At 30.6% G+C, this 21,569-nt stretch overlaps 1 protein-coding gene and 1 long non-coding RNA gene across 10 annotated transcripts in view; both read left to right on the plus strand.

Moving 5' to 3' along the window:
- The window catches only part of LOC115875628 (collagen alpha-1(XVIII) chain-like), a 955,759-nt gene that overhangs the window by 905,476 nt on the left and 28,714 nt on the right, over positions 1-21,569 (plus strand). For all 9 annotated transcript variants that reach the window (XM_030891132.1, XM_030891136.1, XM_030891133.1 and 6 more), the window contains 3 exons: positions 5,617-5,729; positions 10,420-10,589; positions 15,088-15,349. In XM_030891132.1, the coding sequence (XP_030746992.1) occupies positions 5,617-5,729; positions 10,420-10,589; positions 15,088-15,349 (545 nt within the window). The remainder of the gene's footprint in view (positions 1-5,616; positions 5,730-10,419; positions 10,590-15,087; positions 15,350-21,569) is intronic.
- On the plus strand, positions 15,808-17,665 carry LOC115875631. Its single transcript, XR_004049036.1, has 2 exons — positions 15,808-15,975; positions 17,539-17,665. It is a non-coding gene; the product is annotated as an uncharacterized LOC115875631 (long non-coding RNA).

Raw genomic sequence — 21,569 nt, forward strand, 5'->3', positions numbered from 1 at the left:
ACTATTTTCTGACTTTTTATAAGTGATAAATCATAACAGAATAAGGGTATCATGCAATCTAAGTGAAATTAGTCAAGAAAGATAAGAATTGGCTATAACTAAATTTAACTTTTATAACATGTCTTGAAAACCGTTCTCTAAAAAACGTAACATTCACCTATCAACGTATCCTCGAAAATGTATGGTCAAGAAAAGTCAAACCAATAATTCTACACGCTTTTCTTCATTTGAAAAATTCGTATTTACAATTTTTATTTATTTTAATTTACAAAGTTTGGATGTGACAGCTTCACATTTCGGAGAGCAAAGACGATTAAACTTGTTTCCATGACTAACTAAGTGAAATTGTTAAAAAATTATAAGAATTGGCTATAACTCAGTAATTTTTCAAAAAAAAAACATATAGCTTATATCGCTGAAAAGCTTAAAAATGGCGCTTTTTATGAAGTCATGGCCAACTATGGTTTCCATTTAAAAAAACATATGTTTGTGTCATATGTCAAAAATGGCAAGCTTTAAGTTGTCTTACGATTGAGCATTTTCAAACTGTAATGATTCAGATTGAAGGGATTCTAAACTCTAGACCACTATATCGTCTCTCCTTAGATCCTAACGATCCCCATCCTCGTAACACCCTTCCATTTCTTAATTGTAAGAACGATTTCATACTTGCCGGACGAAGATGTAACTAAATTACAAGAAAACCGATTACCCCATTATGAACATCTGCAAAGGTTGGTTCGATCGTTCTGGAAACGCTGGCGTGTTGATTACTTTTCCGAGGTACAAACTCGTGTGAAATTGAAGAAGAATAGCCCAAATCTTGACACGGGAGATATTGTTCTATTGAAAGAAGACAATTTAGCGCCATTTTTATGGGCTCTTGGTCAAGTTGTTCGTACCTTATCAGGTGAAGATGGTGTAGTGAGAGTGGTGAACGTTAAATCTACATCAGGAATTTACCTGTAAAAGATAAAGACCTGTATTCAAGATGTGTCCTTTTTCTAAACTTTTTGAAAGTTGAATCTTTCAAGGGGGCCGGTATGTTAACGCAAAGCCATTTTATTTACCAACCTAATGCCAATTTAATGTTACTTACCTGTAAATACCTTTTTGTAAACTTCTTAACAAAAATAAAAAGCTAGACATTGAGATATATATATATATAATAACTGTATTGTCAAGATCAATAAAATTCTAATTTTATCTAGAACAAGATAATTTCATTCCAAGAAACATTAATAAAATCAAATAACATATTTAAACAATGAATTCATAAAAAATAGCTCAACTTTTTAATCAAATTTACAATATTCAGGGCGCTCTATTATAAGACTTTAATTTTTCAAAAAAGTTTTAACAATTCAAATTTGAAATTCAAATAATTGTTTTGATTGCGACTAGACAATGCGATGAAAATTAGATCATTGAATAAAACATCATAATTCAAAGAATGTGCTTAAAAGTTTGACGCTCATAACGATATTCTCAAAGTTTCCTCATAAATTTGAAAGATTTTTGTTTGATTTTGTTAAATATGACGTTTTATATAGAATCAGACAAAATAGTATATTAATAGACTAACCAAAATACATGAACATGCTTTGTTTTGACCTAAGATATACAAGCACAATGTAAACACACACTTTGTATATTTATAGTTTGGTTTTACCACAAAGTTTATATAATCGTTTTATTTTTCAAGATGCACAACGTGATTGACTTTGGTTTAGGATCTTCGTAAAAACAAAAAACGAGTTTTAAATAAATTAATTTAATCGCTATTTACGCAAAAGTATTTTGCGTAATCTAGATGACATTACATATATCATTAATTATAATATATTCTGAAAAATAAACAGATAGTATGTAGGGTGATTCACGGCGATGGCACGTTGGATGTTTATGGAGAACTGCATACGTGACCGGTGAAAAGAGGTGGCATCTTCCTTATTTTAAATGGAACACCCGGTATAGCGGTTACATTTTTAGAAACTACTTTCATATCTCATAAATTTTCTATTATACTAAAACATATGTAAAATTGACAAAAACATGATCTTGAATAAGGATTGGTAAAATCATGAATTGGACATTTTAAAAGGTGAAATGTGGGTTATAAGTTATCGAAAATCTATATATTCGATCTGTCTAAATCAACTCATCACATACACAGGGAGAGCTAAAAGTTATTTATATCCGTTTGTTATAAAATCGCCGACATCTCATAAAAAAACGATAAATTCAACCCTATATATATTATTTAAAAAATCAAAAGACTAATAAAATTGCTTTTCAACGATATATCATGTTCCTATACCCAAACCTTCCGGTTTTTTAAGTAGAGCTATTTAAAAATTAATAAATTTATTATTATAGTCTCATTTCAAAAATTTCGATACCATGAAAATTTTAGAAATTTAGCAAGTAAACTCTAATTGATAGTTATAAAGTTTAAATATTTGGAACAATATGTATAGGAACATGATATATCGATGAAAAGCAATTTTATTAGTGTTTCGATTTTTTTAATAATATACATAGGCTTGCATTTAAAATAACAACGACTTAAGCGATTTTATAACAAACAGAAATAAATATTTTTTAGATTCTCCCTTTCCTTGATCTTGATCCTCTTTGATATCCAATTGATTGATTAAGACAAGTCGAATATGTCGACTTTCCTTAACATGTAAACCATATTTCAGCTTTCAATATGCCGAATTTATGATTTAGCCAATGCTTATTCGAGATCGTGTTTCTATTTCGAAAACTATTTGAGATTGGTATAGGTTACTATAATAGAAGAATCGTCAGATATGAAAGTAGTTTCGAAAAATAATATATCAGGTGTTCCATTTAAAATAACAAAGCTGCTACCATTTTTATGGTGTTGACCAGATGTCAACATCATACTTGTCAATACTTACTTTTCGACGAAGTCTAGATTTTTGTCAAGATTTCAGACCTCACCTGTCGTGAATTTCCAAAAACTTGTAAAAACCCTAATAATATTTTTTTGAAAAGCTACCCCATTACAACATTTTTAAATTCACCGCTGTTATTATTTTGTAAACGAGATTTTTGCTCATTCCTCCTCCACATTATTCAGTCTTCTCTATTTCGATGCTGTAATCGAATCACTTGGAGCGTAGTTAGTTAAAATAGCAGTTTCTTTAGAGAATTCTCGCCGAGCAGAACGTGACGAAGCCGCTAGTTAATCAATTAAGAAAATTAGCCGAATTTTGTCAACTCCATAGTTCGTTGAACATGTTAAGAGTGTAAGTACTAGTTTAACAAATTGACGTTCAATACAGACTTAATTAAGATTAGTGACGTACGTACGGTATCTATTTGCGGTAGCGGTTAAATAGAAACCTAACCTATATCTGCTGTACATACAGACCGCCCCATCTTCGCTAGTTTGAGAACTGCGGGGATAGAGAGATATTTTGCTGACATTAGCGGATCGGATCAAGAGGGGAACGACAAAATTAGTTCGGTATTGACATGGAAATTTTTCCAAAAAATCCTATATGGGTATTTAGCCACTGCAAGAAAATCTACAAAATAAAATAGTTATTTTTTGTAAACACTTCTGCGTTAAACCCAAACGGAAACTACTTGTCAGAAGTTAGGTTTACAGATATACAAATTTGCCTAACGCACAAAAAAACGTTTTGGAAAGTTTATCTCTTTCCGTCGTCGGAAGCAAAAAAATTGGCGCCGGGAGGCACGTATAGCCGCCCATACTAAAATATGTTAATAAAAAGTTCGTAGGCAGTTCTTTTAGTTTCAAAGTAAAGGAATTTTTTTTATCTCAAAAACTGCGACTTTGCCTGATTTTGATGTCATTACAAATTTTGTTGCAAATATTATTCCTAATCTTAAATTGAAAACCGCGTTTCGCTAGCTACTGTAATTTTGGAGTTACGATTTTTTAAAATTTTTAACCCCCTCCCATACCCCCTTACTAACCTCTCACCTCCACCAAAAACTAATGGCCAGATTGTCGAGTGCCACAGTATTTTTGTGCCAAATTTGGTTAAAATCGGTTTTTGAGTTATCGTGTTACAGACAGACGGACAGACAGACAGACAGACAGACACAATGAAAATATTTTGTATTTAGGTCATTTATGACCCAAATAACTAATTTTGAGTAAAATTAAAAAAACTTTTTTTGCCGATCTTAATAACCTATACAAAGAATAAAGAAAAATCTATTTAAAATATTTAAATTCAACTATTCGAGAACACTTTAGTTATTTTTAAAACAGAGATACTTACGTCTACAAAACCGTTCTGTTAAAATTACATTAAATTATTATTATTTTTTATTATGGAAATCTTTGTAATCAAGTAATATGGGACGTCGATTGGAGTAACTCGGGAATCATATACAGGGTCTGGCAATAGTGCGTGGGGCATCTGTAGCTAGAAGATACAGATGCCCGATTATTCTAGAGAATAAAAAACTTGTGAATTTTGTTTTAAGTGCAAACCTAAAGTATGTTCTAGGATGCATTTCAGGAAAATATTTTAACTTCTATAGGGTAGCTCGAAAAAAAGTGATTGGATCGGGATGATTTTTTAAATGGAAAAACCTGTATATTTTTGCATTTTTGCTCCTTTCAGATCACATTACAAAATCCTTTGATATGTGTAAATATATTTCGATAGTTTCAGAGATATTAATAAATAAATAAAAAAAAATATATTTTTCAGCCTTGCCTTGCTTAAAAAAATAGAACTGTTCTGAAATCAAAACTATAGTAGATATTTACTTTAGAAAGGCTATATTTACATTGCTATAAATATGCTGATCGTAAATAATACAGGATGATCGATCAAAATTCTACGTCAAACTTTCTAAAATATAAATTTTTTTTTTTATTTTTTTTTAAATTTTAACACCCTGTATATTATTTTCTCAATAGATGGAGTCTTACAAAATTAACATTTTTTGTATTTAGAGTATTTCAAAATTTTTATGGGTTTTGCAGATATTCGTAGTTTTATATTTCATATAGCATTTTCCACTATAAGTTTTTATCAAAGCCACCCAATGATTTTTCTCTCGTATTTTATCGTTGAGAGCCATATGAAATAATACTGCGTGTATCTGCGAAACCATTAAAAATTTTGAAATACCAACCAAACCCGAACCAAACCAAACCAAAATCCCATACTGGTTAAAAGAAAATTTAAAAAAAAAACATGAAAATATGGTTGAAGTTCTAAGAATCAGAAGGCGTTTCTATGGTAATATAATTTCGATTCCATTCCTTGATAGGTGGTCATTATTAATTTTGATTAACGTAAGAAATATATGACATTAATTAAAATTCTGTCAATAATAATCTTACAAAGAAGGAAAACGGAATTATAATACCATAGAAACGTTTTTATTTTTAGGAAGAAGAAGGCGGTATAAATCGGAAATGTTTTGATTTTTAAGAAATGAAGACGGAGCAATGTGATAAGCTTATACAAAGATATATTATACTTACTAGTGTACTTTATTTATTTGCCAAAAGTTCAAAGAGAGAAAAAATAAATCTTTAAATCTTAATAAGTGTGTAATATGTAATCACTGTTTTCCTATCTATTTTAGTTAAGATTGGCAGCGCTAAACGAGCCGGCAACAGGTGATGTTCATGGTGTACGAGGAGCTGATTACGCTTGTTATAGAGAAGCCCACAGGGCAGGACTCAAGGGCACTTTCAGGTGAGATGCAAATATTAATAATTTACGGTATATTTTACTTTTTATTTTTGTTTATATTTTGAAGCAAAAAATAATACTATCAGAAACACTATCATAAAGATATAGATACCGAAGAGTTTAGAAGGAATAAACCAAAGACATTTTTGACTCATCCCGTATCATCCCTTGAGGGTAACCTCTCTTAACCTTTTATTTAATAGAATCCTACCTTGTGTGACACACCATTAAAATTATTAAAAAGTTTGATTAACACAAAAATTAATGCTTTCTCTTTACAGCCTTTTAAGAAAAATCTTAATTCGTACCATTAGTTTATGAGATATCGCTGTTTAAAAATATGCAAAGTTTTTCAAAGAAATAGTAACCTTCACATTCTTCTAGAGCAAGAATTTTGCCATTAAAATTTTACATACACTTTAGAAAAACAATCTCCAATATTTCGATATGTATTTGAGATCTTTCACTCATACCACATACATCCACAATAATTTAACAAATAATCGAAATATTTTTATCTAAAGGAACTTTGTTAAACAACTATACTAATTAATAAAATGTTTACATGATCCCCCATACACAGCCAAATAATACCCCAAATGATTCAGGGGAGAAATTTTAACATTTCACCGATATGTCGTTTTCAGTTCATCTAAATTTATGTATTTAATATGCCCATAAAGAACCTGGAAGACTCCATCCTAACCTGGAATGGGAAAAAAGTTAGATTTGAAAAATCAAAGATTTCCCTTGATTTAAGTAAAAACAATCTTTGTATTGTCACGGGGTTTCTAACAGGACACTGTCTTCTCGACGAACACCTCAGTAGCCTGAAGCTGAGAAACAACGGCGAATGCAGATTCAGTGGGAAAAATGGGGAAACACCTGAACACCTTATCACTGAGTGCGTCGAGACAACGATCGTTCGTGCCATGAACTTTGGTACGGCTGATGTCGAGGATGAAGAGCCGTCCCAGATACTGGCTTTTGTTAAAGGCCTGAGACTGTATGATGAGTTAAAACTCGTTATAACTCAAGAAAGGGGAACACACAATAAATCTGTAGGGTCGCGGTGATTAACTCCCCTCCTAAACATTCTACATTCTACAAACCCATAAAGTATTTTCCTACTGTATCCCCAATAGACGGGAATCAATATTTTTCTTTTCTTCAAACCAAGAAGAAAAGTCTGTCTTTTTTTCTTCCATTATTTTGTCTTTGCACTTATGCACCATGTGCTTAATATCGTACCTTTATTTTTAAGCCTCTGGTTTATTCTTTAAACTGATGACTTACTATGTATAGGGTTGTCCGGAGACTGAACTGCGAACATATCTAACACAGCGGGGATGTTATTTCAGCAAAATGCTGTTTAATCATCTAACTTTCTTAGAAGTTGTGAAAATCATAATTAATTTATACAAAATTATTCTATTTGGTACTTTCAAATTCTCAAAAACTAAATTCTCTAAACAAAATGTGACAATGAATTTGACAATGACAGACTCACATTTATTTTTGCTGACATTTTAACATTTTAACTGTAGCTTTCTCTGGACCCTAGTTCATATATACTTACGTGGATAAGTAAATCACTATGGAAACTGTCGCAAACATATCAGCGACTTCCATTTATCTTCTTTTTTTGTTGCACACGCAGTGCATCTATTCTATCTATCCTTGCCGAGGACCTATCGTCCGCGCGCCAAATTTGAACATTAATTTTAAAAGTTTAATTTGTAAAATGCTTATATTTGAACAATAAATTGAATGGTTACAGTTACAAAAATTAAATTATATAAAAAATACATTTAGCCACTCCGTACGAATATCAATATTCTTAGGAAATCTAACCAGAAAGTATGCATGTTTCTTAATATAAATAAAAGAACAACTGAATACTTTACTTGCCTATGAAAAGATAATTCGGGGACCTTTATATTAGAACTTTCACACACAATTTCTAGTGATTTTTACGAGTATTTTTAAAGTCCAACGAAAAAAAAATAGAAATATAATTGCACAAACTTAAAATTAATTTCTCACTGAACACACTTGCATCCTTGGCTATATAAAAGCGGTCGATAAAAGAGAAATTAATACAATTTTTAAAATAAAAAACTTAAAAAACAAGCATCGTTACACAATGGAAATAAGATTACTATGACATATGATTATGACAATATGATGACAATGAAAATTTGGTTTTCATAACAATGTATAATTTGTACTTTCTAAACCGTATAAAATTGTGATTATTTTGGAAATACGTGCAACTTTTATTGCGCATGCGCGAAGTAAGGACCACGAGAAAGACAAGCCTATTGAACGTTTCATAAATGCAATAAAGAAAGTTTGAAAATGGCATGTCGTGATGTTGGAGACTATATTTTTTAATGCTAAACTTATGGCGTTGATTTATCCACGTAAGTATATATGATCTAGGCTCTGGACCGTATTATAAATTTTACTAATTTGAAGGTTGATTTTTTTGCAAATGACTTTTAAATGCCGATTCAAAATAAAACGAATTTCTAGACAAGAATACAACTTTAATTCCTCTTCAAAAAAATATTAATATAACTTTTACATAAAATTATCTAGGGAGATAATATTTCATCTTCTTAAAATTTACATGGGATGTCCTATGTCTGCGTTTCGTTGTGTGTCGTTGCACCAGATTATAGAATAAAAATTCAATGGGAAATAGTGGGAGAATATAATATTCAAATTTAGGAAGCTGTTAAAATATATAGAAAATACTTGAATCGAAATCTAAACAATATAGAGGTCAAATGAAGAATTAATGTCAACTACTGTCAAATCAATTGGTCTCACTAAATCCAGATCATTCGGCCATCAATCATTTGTACCACAAGACTAACAAAACAACTTTCACATTATTGTCAGACTGTACGAAGTTAGCGGTGTCAACTATTAAAAAAAAGTATTTGACAAAATCACGAAAAAATCAGGATATCACGCCTACTAGTCGAATCCATTCTCATGTAAATGTACATCAATCTTAATTCAGTATAATAGGTTTTAATTTTCAAAAATGTTAAAATGTCGGGAAAATTTTACAATGTGAGTGATGTGGAGCCAAAAAAACTCTTGCTCCTCTGCCATATATATCGTGTAAAATTTAGTTGTCCGAACGAGTATATTTGTTGAACGTTAATCGAGAAAAATTGCTATTGCCAGATATTTCCATAAATCAGTGTAATAAAAAATCTGTAACTGCCCCAAAATCGATTGTTATTACTAATCGTACTGAAGAATTACGCACGTAAATGGACCAGACATTTATGGGAACAAATTGATATTTGTCGATAATTTCAACAAATATCGCTTATCACACGCACAGAGCGACGCTTTTGAATTGAACGATTAAAAAACTACCGAATCTGTTGTTTGAGAATTTTGCCATTACAGTTTCATATAGACCACATATAGTTAATTATAAAGCGGATAGCACCATTTTTCCATTTAAATAATACATAAAATGTAAAATACAGTAGAACTTGCATCCGGACACATATCGGAACAGTTACCGCCGTATTAGTAAGGAATCCGTATTACTAGAATAACTCTGTTATCAGTAATATTATTTTTTCATCATGGCAGCGCTCTCTATTATAGTGCAACTAAGCAAACTGCAGGAAAAAGGAATGGGCATTAGATACAGATACGACGGCGGACTGCTAAAACATTACAGCAATAACAGGAAATGCTGAACACACATACCTGGCATACAAGGCTTTGAGCCTTAACCCTCAACTGGTGTGGTGAATTTTTGTACCGCTTATAGCATGCTGCAATTTTTTTCAGTTAAAAATACATGATGAAGAGATTTTATAAAAAGCTTGTTATTTTAACACTGTTTAAAATATATTCAAACTTGTGAACAAACAATTTTATTAATTTTCAACAAATTAATAAGAACGGACATAAAAATTAAGTAAAACGCATTTTTTAGGAATTTTTGACACAGAAATATAACTTGGCTAAGAAACCCATAGAATTTAAAAACATATATATTTTATGGTGTTATCGTATTATTAAAAGTACAAACAACTGAAATGTGAAGCTAAAGTAATAAACATAAATTAAACTTAGCTTTAAACAAGTTGACAAAACTTTAAACAAGTTGACAAAACTTTAAACAAGTTGACAAACCTTAGACCTTAGACAATTGTTAAGAATCAAATGGTATCACCATATCTCAAAAGTATCGATCCTTCAAAAAGCTAGCTGGGAGAGCGCTGAAGAGAGCGCTGATTACTAAAACCCGCTTAAGATGGACTAGTCACGTATGCAGGATGCAGGAAAAACGCCTACCGAAGTCTCTTCTGTACGGTGAGCTTATAAACGGTAAAAGGAAATCGGCTATGAAATGAATATCGCTGTCACTTTATATGTAAAATTGTATGAAGGATGCCATCGATCGACATTTCCAAGCCAATTAGACAACGGTTTTTTTATCGATTTATTTATTCGATATGATATTTTATAACAATTATTATGTGACCTTAGACAGGTTTTGTTTTTCTTAACTTGTCGAAAAAATCGGAGACAATAAAGTGATTACACAATACGTATTAGATTCACTTTATTGCCCCCCTCCCATTATATTCCTATATTGGATTTATAATACTAAAAATACTAAAAATAACTTATATTATTCTTTTAGAGCATTCCTGTCATCAAGGACCCAAAATGTCGACTCGATAGTCCGACAAGCAGATAGAAAACTGCCTGTCAGTAATCTGAGAGGTGAAGTTTTGTTCAATTCGTGGGCTGAGATGTTCAGTGGAGATGCTGCTCCATTCCCACATCCACCAAGAATATTTTCATATAGTGGTAAATATTATGTTTATAATATTTCTATTTAAAATTATTACAGTTCAAATTAATAAAAAAATTATGGACCATAATTTCAAACTTTGCATAAAAATATTAGAGAAGGAGCAAATCAAAAAACTTAGGTGAATCGCGATGGCAAATTAATATGGTTAACGTATCCTCATTATAGTATTCGACTTGGGAAATAAATTTGCAAGACAACATATAAATTAGTTAATTCTAAGTGACTTTCATAATTAATTTGTTTACTTACACGTAACGTATATTATATTGGGTGTCTAATTCAGAATTTAGGTTATGCCACTATTGCTATCTCCCAAAGTAAGTGCTATAAAACCTTTTAAATTAGAGATAAGTTTAGAAATTAATTTAACAGCAGGTTTATAGGTTTTGATGTCCCTAACTAAAATCCATAAAATGCACATTTCCAGACTTGCCGCCGGCGCGGCACCGCCACACAGTGCTTCCAACATATGGCTCTAGAGGACAAAAATGCAAAACTTCTCTTTTATTGTAGGCAATTTATTCAAACTAGGTTTATTTGACACAAATGATGAGTACTCTCATTGTACTAAATGATGATGTTCTTAGTCCCACGTTTATGAAAAAAATCTTATAAATAATAAAAATGTTGGAGCTGTGTTCCATTTAAGGAAATAATAATTTATAGTATGAAAGCGGTGTAAGTATTAAATAAATGCCTGTGATAAAAAAGAATTGGAATAACATTAGAACATGATTCCTACAATATAAACCTAATATAAGATAAAAATGTTTTTCTTTAATGAAAAAGAAACATTAATGTTATATTTAATTAAAAAAAAACTTAAGATACTATAAATTTACTTTAGGACAACAAAATGCATAGATCGTAACTACTCTGATTCAGAAGAATCATTGCTGACAGAACCTTCCAAATTTATAGTATCCAAATCACAGGTAGATGAAATATCCTCACATATAAGATATTTCTGTACATCATTTTCTAATATGTTACTTTTTCGCGTTGTTACTGTTCTTTTTGTTCGTATGAGGGGTTCGGATGTTAATAGTTACCTCTTTAATAGACCATATCCATATATTATTTTTTCGTTTTCTTGGGTATGAGGTTTTATAATAAATTGAAAGATGGGGAAACATTTTTTATGCCACATTTCGCTCCAACATAGTGGGCTCAGGCACAAGTGGTTATCAAATTGGAATGGAAGGTTCATCAATATCTAATAAAGAACACATTTTTTGAAATATAAATAATTTTGAGTTCTTGTCCTTATGATTAAGCCAAATATTAACCAGATCGGCATTGCTTATCAATTTTACTCCATCTGAAAAGTATTAAAAAATAAAGTTCGTCGCAAGCGGACGCAGGTGAACTATACAAAAATTAAAAGTGTATGAATATGGCAACAAAAATATTCAATAAACACGATATGTTTTGATATGTTTTTTTTTTATGACTTTTTGAAGTTTGAAAACGTAACATTTTTATACCCTTTAAGAATCATCTTAAAAAAATAAATAAAAACTAAACAATAACGAACTTGTTTAGGAATAAATTTAAAGTACATACCTTGTTTAACAATATCCATAGTGGCTTTCAATTAAGTACGTACCGTTTAACTCCATATACAGAACTAATATGAATGTTATTCTTTTCACTGATATAAGATAATGATCGCAAAATTTATTTTTAGTGAAAATATTTGCCAACAACAAACGCTGTTTATGAAAAATAATATACAGGATGGTTGAACATTGCTACAAGTATAAAATTACATATTCAGATATTAGTAAATTTTAACTGTTTTTTCGATTTTTGTCCATGGGACGAAGCACTGTGCGCCATCTTGCCAAGATGACGCCCAAAATCGGTATTTTGTAAATATCTCGAAAACTAAGCGTTTTTCGCAAAAATTTGAAGAGAGCAAAATTAAAGAGAATAAAATTTATAAATTCTGTAAAAAAGGTTCTATGAAAATTTTCGCTAAAGTCAACCATTTAGGCACAAAATCCCTGGAAATTTTACAATTTTGCGTAAAGTATGATATATTATGTATAGTCGATTTTTCGAAATCAAATATCAATTAGGGTTCACTAAAACTAGTTTTAGTTTAGTTTCTTCAATTTTGTCATGAAACAGTGGCGTGTCATTAATTCGCTCATTAATTTATGAATAATTAATTGTCATGCTGGACAGCATTCATTGCGAACTTACCACCAGGTTCAGCATTGGTCTGGTTGTACCAAAGATGCCGAAGAATGGGGTTGGAAGAAAACAAAAAGAGGCAGTACTCCAGTCACAACGTTGACAGATCCAGCTCCAAAATCCCTATTGGCATTTTTATCCTGTAAATGCAAAACCAACAACTGTGGTAAAGCCTGTGGATGCAGAAAAGCAGGATTAAAATGTTCAATGATTTGTGCATACTGCAATGGGAAATTCTGTGACAACGTCACTGAAGTGTCACTCGACGAATCTGATGAAGAGGAGCTGGATTTGTCTGTAGATATCCCTCTGGCGCCTGAAGATGAAGAGTTGGACGAATTGAGAGACCACCCTGATGAGCTCAGCACAGCAGACACGATCGACTTTGACATCAATGAGCCAGGTCCGTCGGGCTTGTGCAGATAAGTTAAAGTTTTTAATTTACCTAGTGGAGGAGGCCTCCAGGGAGACCACGTTAAAATAAACGCGCCGTGTACTTTACCTCTTGGGTGGTGTGGAAACAAGTACACATTTTCAATAATTAAAATTAATTATTCATAAATTAATGAGCGAATTAATGATACGCCACTGTTTCATGACAAAATTGAAGAAACTAAATTAAAACTAGTTTTAGTGAACCCTAATCGACATTTCATTTCGGGGAATCGACTATACATATAGGTATCATATTTTAAGCAAAATTGTAAAATTTCCAGGGATTTTGTGCCTAAACGGTTGACTTTAGCGAAAATTTTATTAGAAAATGTTCGCTTTTTTTATAGGAAATTTTATTCTCTTTAATTTTGCTATCTTCAAATTATTGCGAAAAACGCATAGTTTTCGAGATATTTACAAAATACAGATTTTGGGCGCCATCTTGGCAAGATGGCGGCGCCGACGGCAAGTCTGGAAATGTGCATTTTATGGATTTTAGTTAGGTACCCCAAAACCTATAAACCTACAAAGTTTCAAAACTTCCTGACTCTTTTCCAAGCATAAATCCCCAATGACTGAACTATTATTTCTCTCCATTTTTGACCGAGATGCGGTACACTCTGCACAACTAACTATTCTATAGCCTCTTTTAACAACAATACCACTGTTAATTTAAATTCTGACAACACACAAAAATTCTTACTTAAATACTGACAACACAACAAAAAAATTACTTTTTGCACTAGTGCAAAAAACCCTTGACATTATTGATGACGACTTTAACTAAAGAGAAAAAAATTGTTTAAATTTTGTTAATCAAAATATTGTTACTAATGCAAGTATATTTTGTTACCTTGAATATGGTTCACAATGATTCAGTATTAAAACTAAAATAGTTCGGACTTCCATTGTCTTTATTTATTTTGCTTACACAATGTTTCGGTTAGAAGCTCGGTCAGAAGTATCACTGACCGTTATCAAGTATGATTTAAACTAAATCCTAAAACTACTACGCTAGGCTCTAATATATAAGCTCAGTAGTTTTAGGATTTAGTTTAGATCACACTTGATGGACAGTGATTCTTCTGACCGAAACGTTGTGTAAGCAAAATAAATAAAGACAATGGAAGTCCGAAACTCTTTTAGTTTTAATATATTTTTGTTAATCGCCATAATGTCTTGGCGCCAAAATGGTCTGGGTCGCCATTGGCCAACGTGTAAAGGGCCATTTAAATGTGAATAAATGAAAAATGTCGATGTTACGTGAATTTCATAAACTATTGTTGAGTTATGTCAACCTATGTGTATATGGATGTCATTATTCTTATTATACGAGAGAAATGTTGAAGACGCGTCTTAGCATTTTCGGTGCTTTGAATAATATTTATAGCTGCCAAGTCGTAAATTATCAATTACTTATTGAGGAATTTATAGAAGAAATTGTTTTCACTAAAGAGCAAGAGAACGAACAAAATCACAATTTTTTCTATTTTTACTGACAGTTCGACAAGCAAAACTATCCTTTAAGGTAGCCGTTTTCAAATCGCTTTGCTCAATGGGTAAAGACCTAAGCGCGTCAGATGAGAATACCCAAATCTGTAATTAAGTGCGCGCTATGCGAAAATTAACGTCATATACACTGAGCGCTTAGCGTTTTCAAGTTACAAAATTCAGGCCCGTATATGTGCATAGAGAACTAAAAATACTTTTTTCAAAGATTTGAAGTGTATTTTCAGATGAAATAAATAGACATCTTTGGCGTCTTTTAACCGCAAATGAGAAATATCATTTTTTATGTCTTTGTAAAATACTTAAACCTCACAACTAACGACACCATTTTTATCTCATCAACAGGTAAAAACGTAATGACAGACCCGTCGTGGCCCATCAAGTCCGTGTGGCACGGCGCCCTCGTGGACGGCACCAGGGCGCTGGACACGTCCTGCGACGCCTGGCAGACCTCGTCGTCGTCCAAGGTGGGTCTGGCGGGTAGCCTGAGGGGTCCCAGGCTGCTGGACCAGACGCCCGTGACGTGCGACAAGAAGCTGATCGTTTTGTGCATAGAGGCGACAAGCGAGGTGTTTGTGCAGAGGCGGAGAAGGGCAATAACGGATTGGTAAGTAGTCGGAAGGGTTTTTAGTCTATTACTGAAACTATCAGACATTAATACCCTTGATTATGTATAAATAGATGTACAATGAGGGCTTAGTACAAGCCCGTCTTCTAGGTGGCGCCTTGCCCGTTCTGAATTTTTGTATTCCCCTACGATTTTCTTTGAGGGGAATCCGTTAAACCCGCCCATCGTTCAAAAATGGAAGGGCGCGAGGTCACATCTATTGGGCCACTTATTAGCACGTTTCACCCATGTTTTAAGAAAATAGCTTTATCCTTGTTTGTTTCAACTGTGACAAGAAAAAAGAGAGGAAAAAGTTATATTCGCTTCTAAATTCGGCAGTTTTGTTGATCTTTCTCGACTTGTAATTTCGTTTCGTTTAGGTTATGTCTTATAAAAATAAATATTTATAAGCTTTTGAATTGAAATATACCTTAATGCATATCTAAGTAATTAAAAAATTCAGTTTTTTCGTCCCTCGCGAAGAAACATAAACAGTATTTGTGAAATTTGGATTAGAAACTATTATTTTATTAATTTATTTTGTTGTGTTTAAGTGTTGTGTATTTGTACCTACTGGATAATATTTTCCAACATATTTAATTAAGCAAAAAGCATCTGTTTTACAGGTAAGTAAATACTGTTCATATTTATTTCTAAATTCATATAAATTTGTTTTAAATCACTCTTGGGAAAAATGTTATAGAGTCTGAGATAAGTTTAATAATAAACATTTGATAGATTGATAGATAGATTAAACGATAATGCCCAGTTTGCTTAAAAGTTTAAAAAATACTGATTTTATGCTATAAATTGTTTCATTTCTCACTTTGCTTTTTTGGAATTGTCAGATATATTGTGTATTTTATAATTTTTCCGAGAATTTTTCTTAATAACTTGATAACGTAAAATATTGTTTATCTACAGTCAACACTGTGTTTAGATAAAGCTTCATATCAGATTTCCTATTTTATATTTTCACTCAAATCATATTTTTTGCAAAATATGCTTGCAAAAGTAGCGTAAATTTGACAGGGAGGTATTTTTATAGATATACAGGATGATTCAAATATATATTTACTTTTAAAGTTATTAGTTATGAGCAAAGGTTATGAGTTTGTGAAATGAAAGGCTATATTTTGTATTTTTGCTTGGTGGATTTGTTATTAAATTGTCATTCCAAAAAATACCATAATGTCGTAGTCGTATAGAGTTCATTTTGACCAAAGAATATATTTTGACCCTTTTTGGATTGAATTTTATTGTTTATATAATAAAATATATATTTAAAGCCCTCTTTCTAAGTTAAGTTAAAAATAGGTAATATCGACGTTTTTTACTGGAACTAATTTAAGTTAATAATTAATAATTATATAATTCATATAATAATATTAAAATAGACTAAATTGATTATTATATACAGGATGAGTCAAAACTAGATATTATATTTTTCTTTGCTATTTCAAATGAAACACTGTATTTTATATCATAAATCAACAAAGCTTTTATGCAACTTTTGTTTTATTAAGATCTATATCCCAAATTAATAGTTATTAAATTATTTTCAATTGTCTCTTTGCGAATAAACATGATTTTTTACGCAATTTTTATTAGTAGGTTTGTCGACAAAAGTGATGTATCTATTTATCAGCGACAAAAATTAAGAATTAGATGTTTAAAATAATTTTCTAATTATTTTTTTACTTGGCATCAGTAAATATGATTTATTTTATCGATGCAGCTGAAAATAATTATGTATTCTAAAAGAGGACATTACTGTATATACATCGATTATGGATTTAAAAATTATTTTTCAAAACAAAGTTGGAAAAAATTTTTGAGAAAAATTGGAGTTCTGTTCGAAATAATCGAGAAAAACCCAACATCTAGTTTTGACGCCCCTAGTATATATCATGCATTATAGTTGATTATACTGCAATTTATTATACATACGTAGTTTTGTTTGGTGAAAATGAAACTTTCTAAAAGTATTCCCAATTAAAACATATTAAGAATTTCCTACATTATAATTTTGAAGACGTTTGAGTGGGCAGACAATTTGGTCTAAAATAATATGTCTAAAAAATTTAGCTAAAATAATCAAAAACCACTTAACACATATAACTCGCTTTTAAAAAATCTAAAAGAAATAAGTTTGTTTATTATATTCATATTTTATTAAATTATTATAGGTGTGACTGCTAAGTGGTCGTACTCGCCACTTTAACCAAGCATTGGTGGGACCTTCAGAGATCATAATGCGAATTTCTTCATACCATGTAAATCTATATACATGTATTAATAAATGCGTTTGCTTTATTAAATTTTTTTTCTTATACGGTATGAGCGAAAAAAAACGGCGTCTATTTGTTTACGTACAAATGACATCGATATTCATTTCCAAACCACCTCTGAGGCCGTTTTTTTTTATCGTATGGTATATATTTACATATCCCTTATCCTTTAATTCCGATTTATTTCTAATAATTATAAAAATAAGATACCTGATTAATTCTTCCGAAATATTATAAAATGAGATATCACGAAAGAAATAAAGTTAATTATCTCGTTTGTTTTGGGAATTCCAAAAAAATAAAAAAAAGGGTATAGAGAATCTTTAGAGACACAGTTCAAATGTTATTTTTGAGTATACTGGTTGCTTCAAAAAATGTGGCGGATACATGTTTTTTAATGCAAAACTCCATTTTTATTTTATTTTCGATTCTGCCTAAAATTCTATAACTTTTTTTTATAAATAACGTTAGTAAGTATTTACAATTTAAAAAAAAAGTAAAATTTTATTCCTATGTTACTTAACTGTCAGTTGTTTCCGAAGTTGGACTACACAAATTTGGTAGGAGTGTTTTACAGAGATGAAAAAAAAATATATTTATATGTAAAAATACTTGCAGTTAGATGCTACACTGTGTTCAAACATTTTTTTTGGCTGATCCGATATATATATTATTATTTTTTCTAGTGATTTTACAAAACCTTTCAACATTTGTTAAGAAAGTATATTAAGTACACCTATACTCAACAGCTTGCAATCTGTTCTGAATTTTATCCTTCTTTTAATTCATTTACATTATAACAAGTTGCCATATGACAAAACAAAAATTATTTATTATTAAACATTAAGTAAAGTGATTTATTTAGTTATATGACATTCTTAATAGAAGTTGAAGGATTTTGTAAAATCTATCAGAAAGAATTATAATATATCGGGTGTTTTTCAAAAGTAGCTTGATTGATGTATTCAATTAGTTTCGGTCATTTCTTGTTTCACCGGAAATGACTACAACTTTTGGTTTTTAAATGGTACCGTCGGTATTTTTTTACTTTATTTTGCAGAATATGGCATTCTCAATAGAATAATTCAATGTCAACTTTTGACTCTTTTACTTAAAAAATAGTATTTTAAAGTTCAATCTAGTAGAGTGCCATGATAATAAACAACATGTAACCGGTCGTAAAGATAACGACAGTTTGACTCGACATACGGAGTGTGTGGTACCAAATTATTTACCAAAATTAGGTACCAAAATTTATTAGGTATCAAAAAATGCTTTTCCAAATATGCTAATGAGCCACTCTCGTTTCATTAAAAAAAATTGAGTTATGATTAAAATACGAAATGGGCATATTTCAACTGACCAGGAAAAGACACAAAAAATATTAGACGACCAAATCAATTTTTCCAAAGCTCCTTGATTAATCCTTGATTAAAAAATAATGGTTTTAACACAGCCATGACACTAGATTGAATTTTAAAATGCTATTTTTGATTTAATTGAAAATGTCAAAAGTTGACATATGATTGTTGATGTCAAAAGTTGTCATTCTATTCAGAATGTCATTTTCTATCAAATAAAGTACCGTATGATCGAATAAAAACGGCGTCAGCAATGGCTATGAAATGAAAAGCGCTGTCATTTTATATGTAAATTTATATGAGAAATGTCATCGATGTTCATTTCATAGCCATCGCTGACGCCGTTTTTATTCGATCTTACGGTATAAAAAATACCGAGGGTACCATTTAAAAATCAAATGTATACATTTCCGGTGAAACAGGAAGTGACCGAAACTAACTGAATACGAATCAATCTCGATTTATGTCATATACCTACTAACATTCCCAATTTAGTTTTTTTCTCGGAATCTGAAAAAATAAAAAAGTTATAGAGGTGAACCACTTTAAAAAAAAACACTCAGTATAGGCTGTGTCATTGAAAGAGTCTGCAGATATTTTTTTAATTTTAAATACGTAGAATTAACCATTAATATATGTTGAACACCCTGTAGCATCTGCCTTAAATATCTACATAGTATCTAATATTTTTTCTTCATCAACAAATTGAAATATTAGAAAACTAGTTTTAGGTTACACCATTATACAAGGATTATACATAAAAAAGTAATAATTTTACGCAGGATCTAAAATAAAATAGGATGTTACATTTAAAAAAAAACATTATGTTAAATCCGTCATACTTTTTACAAAGTTACAGAGGTAGGTAGGTATAGTTTCATATATTTTTTTAATTATCCATCTAGAAATAAAATATATATATATATATATATATATATATATATATATATATATATATATATATATATATATATATATATATATATATATATATATATATATATATATACCTAATATAATAATTTAGTATTTAACAAGGGGCCATGAAAATCAAAATAAATATAAATCCATATCCAAAAATAAAAAATGTAAATAACGCTTTGAGGTAAAAAATTCGGTTCAAAGCAGATAAGATATTTTATTCTTTACCGAGAATTAAATTCGAAGAATTCCTAGTCCCTACTTCTTTGCCAAATTCAATAGTCTCCGCCCCTTTTTACGTTTTAATTTCTGCCACCAGTTGGCAGCATCGACTTATACAGGCACATTGACTAACTATTAATATATAAACAAGGTTAATACTAATACAAATTCATTCATATTGATAATATAAATTTCAGTGTATGCCGACCTACTAGTTTTTGGCTGGGAGTTGTCATTTTCGAAATATGCATCAAACTTTGTTTAAATGGGATATCTTGTTATTTTATTTTTTTATAAATTAAATTACGTTCTTCTTCTTCTTGCGGTGCCGTGCCTGTCTTCAGGCGTTGGCGATCTCCATGACTAGGCGTTGGCGATGTCCATGGCGTATAAATTACGTTAGTTGAATAAAATAAAGAACATTAAGTGCAGAAAGCAAATGGTAAAAATAACTCGCTCAAAACAATTCTAGCAGAGGACTTTTTTATTTAAGTTATTTTCATTAAGATTTTTAAATTTCTTTAATATTTTTGCTACCTTTGTTAACAATTTTTCTTTTATGCAAAAGTACCGGTGCCAAAATATACCTCTAACCAGGTAAAAAAACATTGCTTTGAAGCTACTGAAATAAATTCAGACTGTTGGAACGTTTTAAAATAACCTTGAAAGTATAACAACTAGTAGTGGGAACTATCGAATGAATACTATCGAAACATTCGATAGTTGCAATTCATTCGAATAATTCGATAGCTAGTAAGAAAACAGTCGACGAAAACTATTCGAATAAAAATTATCGAATAGATGCGTTATCTGCCTTGAAATATTGTATTCTAGTAATTCGGCAGCAAAAACCATTCATTTATCAAATTCATTTATTCGTCAGGATGGATTTTAATAAAATATAAACTGGATTTTAATTGTCGTCCGGCGACGTAGGTTTCTTTCCTAGAAACCCGACAGCGGTCGGTGGCAATGATATGAAAGAAGCCGGCATCTTTGATTTTTTGCGGAGTGAAATAAAGATAAGGATACATTATTTTTTTTATTGAGGTGCTAGTATTTACACAGAAACTATATTATGAAGGGCGCTGTTGCCATATATTCGTATTAGTTGGTATTAGCAAAGAAAATTATTCTGTCTCTAAATTAAAATATTCTGTTGTTACACTGCAATAATACTTTTTATTTTGGATGTAGGAAAATGATTTTTAATGTTTTTAAGCAAAGACTGGTTTAATAAATAATAATAACAGTACTAATTTGTTATACCTATTAACAACAAAATTTACTTTATTTTAAGTAGTAGCAAAATATAAACAACAAATAGAAGTCAAAAGTATTTATATTAGATACCATTTAAAAATAATATAGTCTCTAAATGGCAACGTTGGTTTATTAAATAATAATAATTACAGAACTAATTTG

The sequence above is a fragment of the Sitophilus oryzae genome, unplaced genomic scaffold, assembly GCF_002938485.1.
Source record: "Sitophilus oryzae breed Bouriz unplaced genomic scaffold, Soryzae_2.0 scaffold_1393_pilon_pilon, whole genome shotgun sequence".
NCBI classification, from domain to species: domain Eukaryota; kingdom Metazoa; phylum Arthropoda; class Insecta; order Coleoptera; family Curculionidae; genus Sitophilus; species Sitophilus oryzae.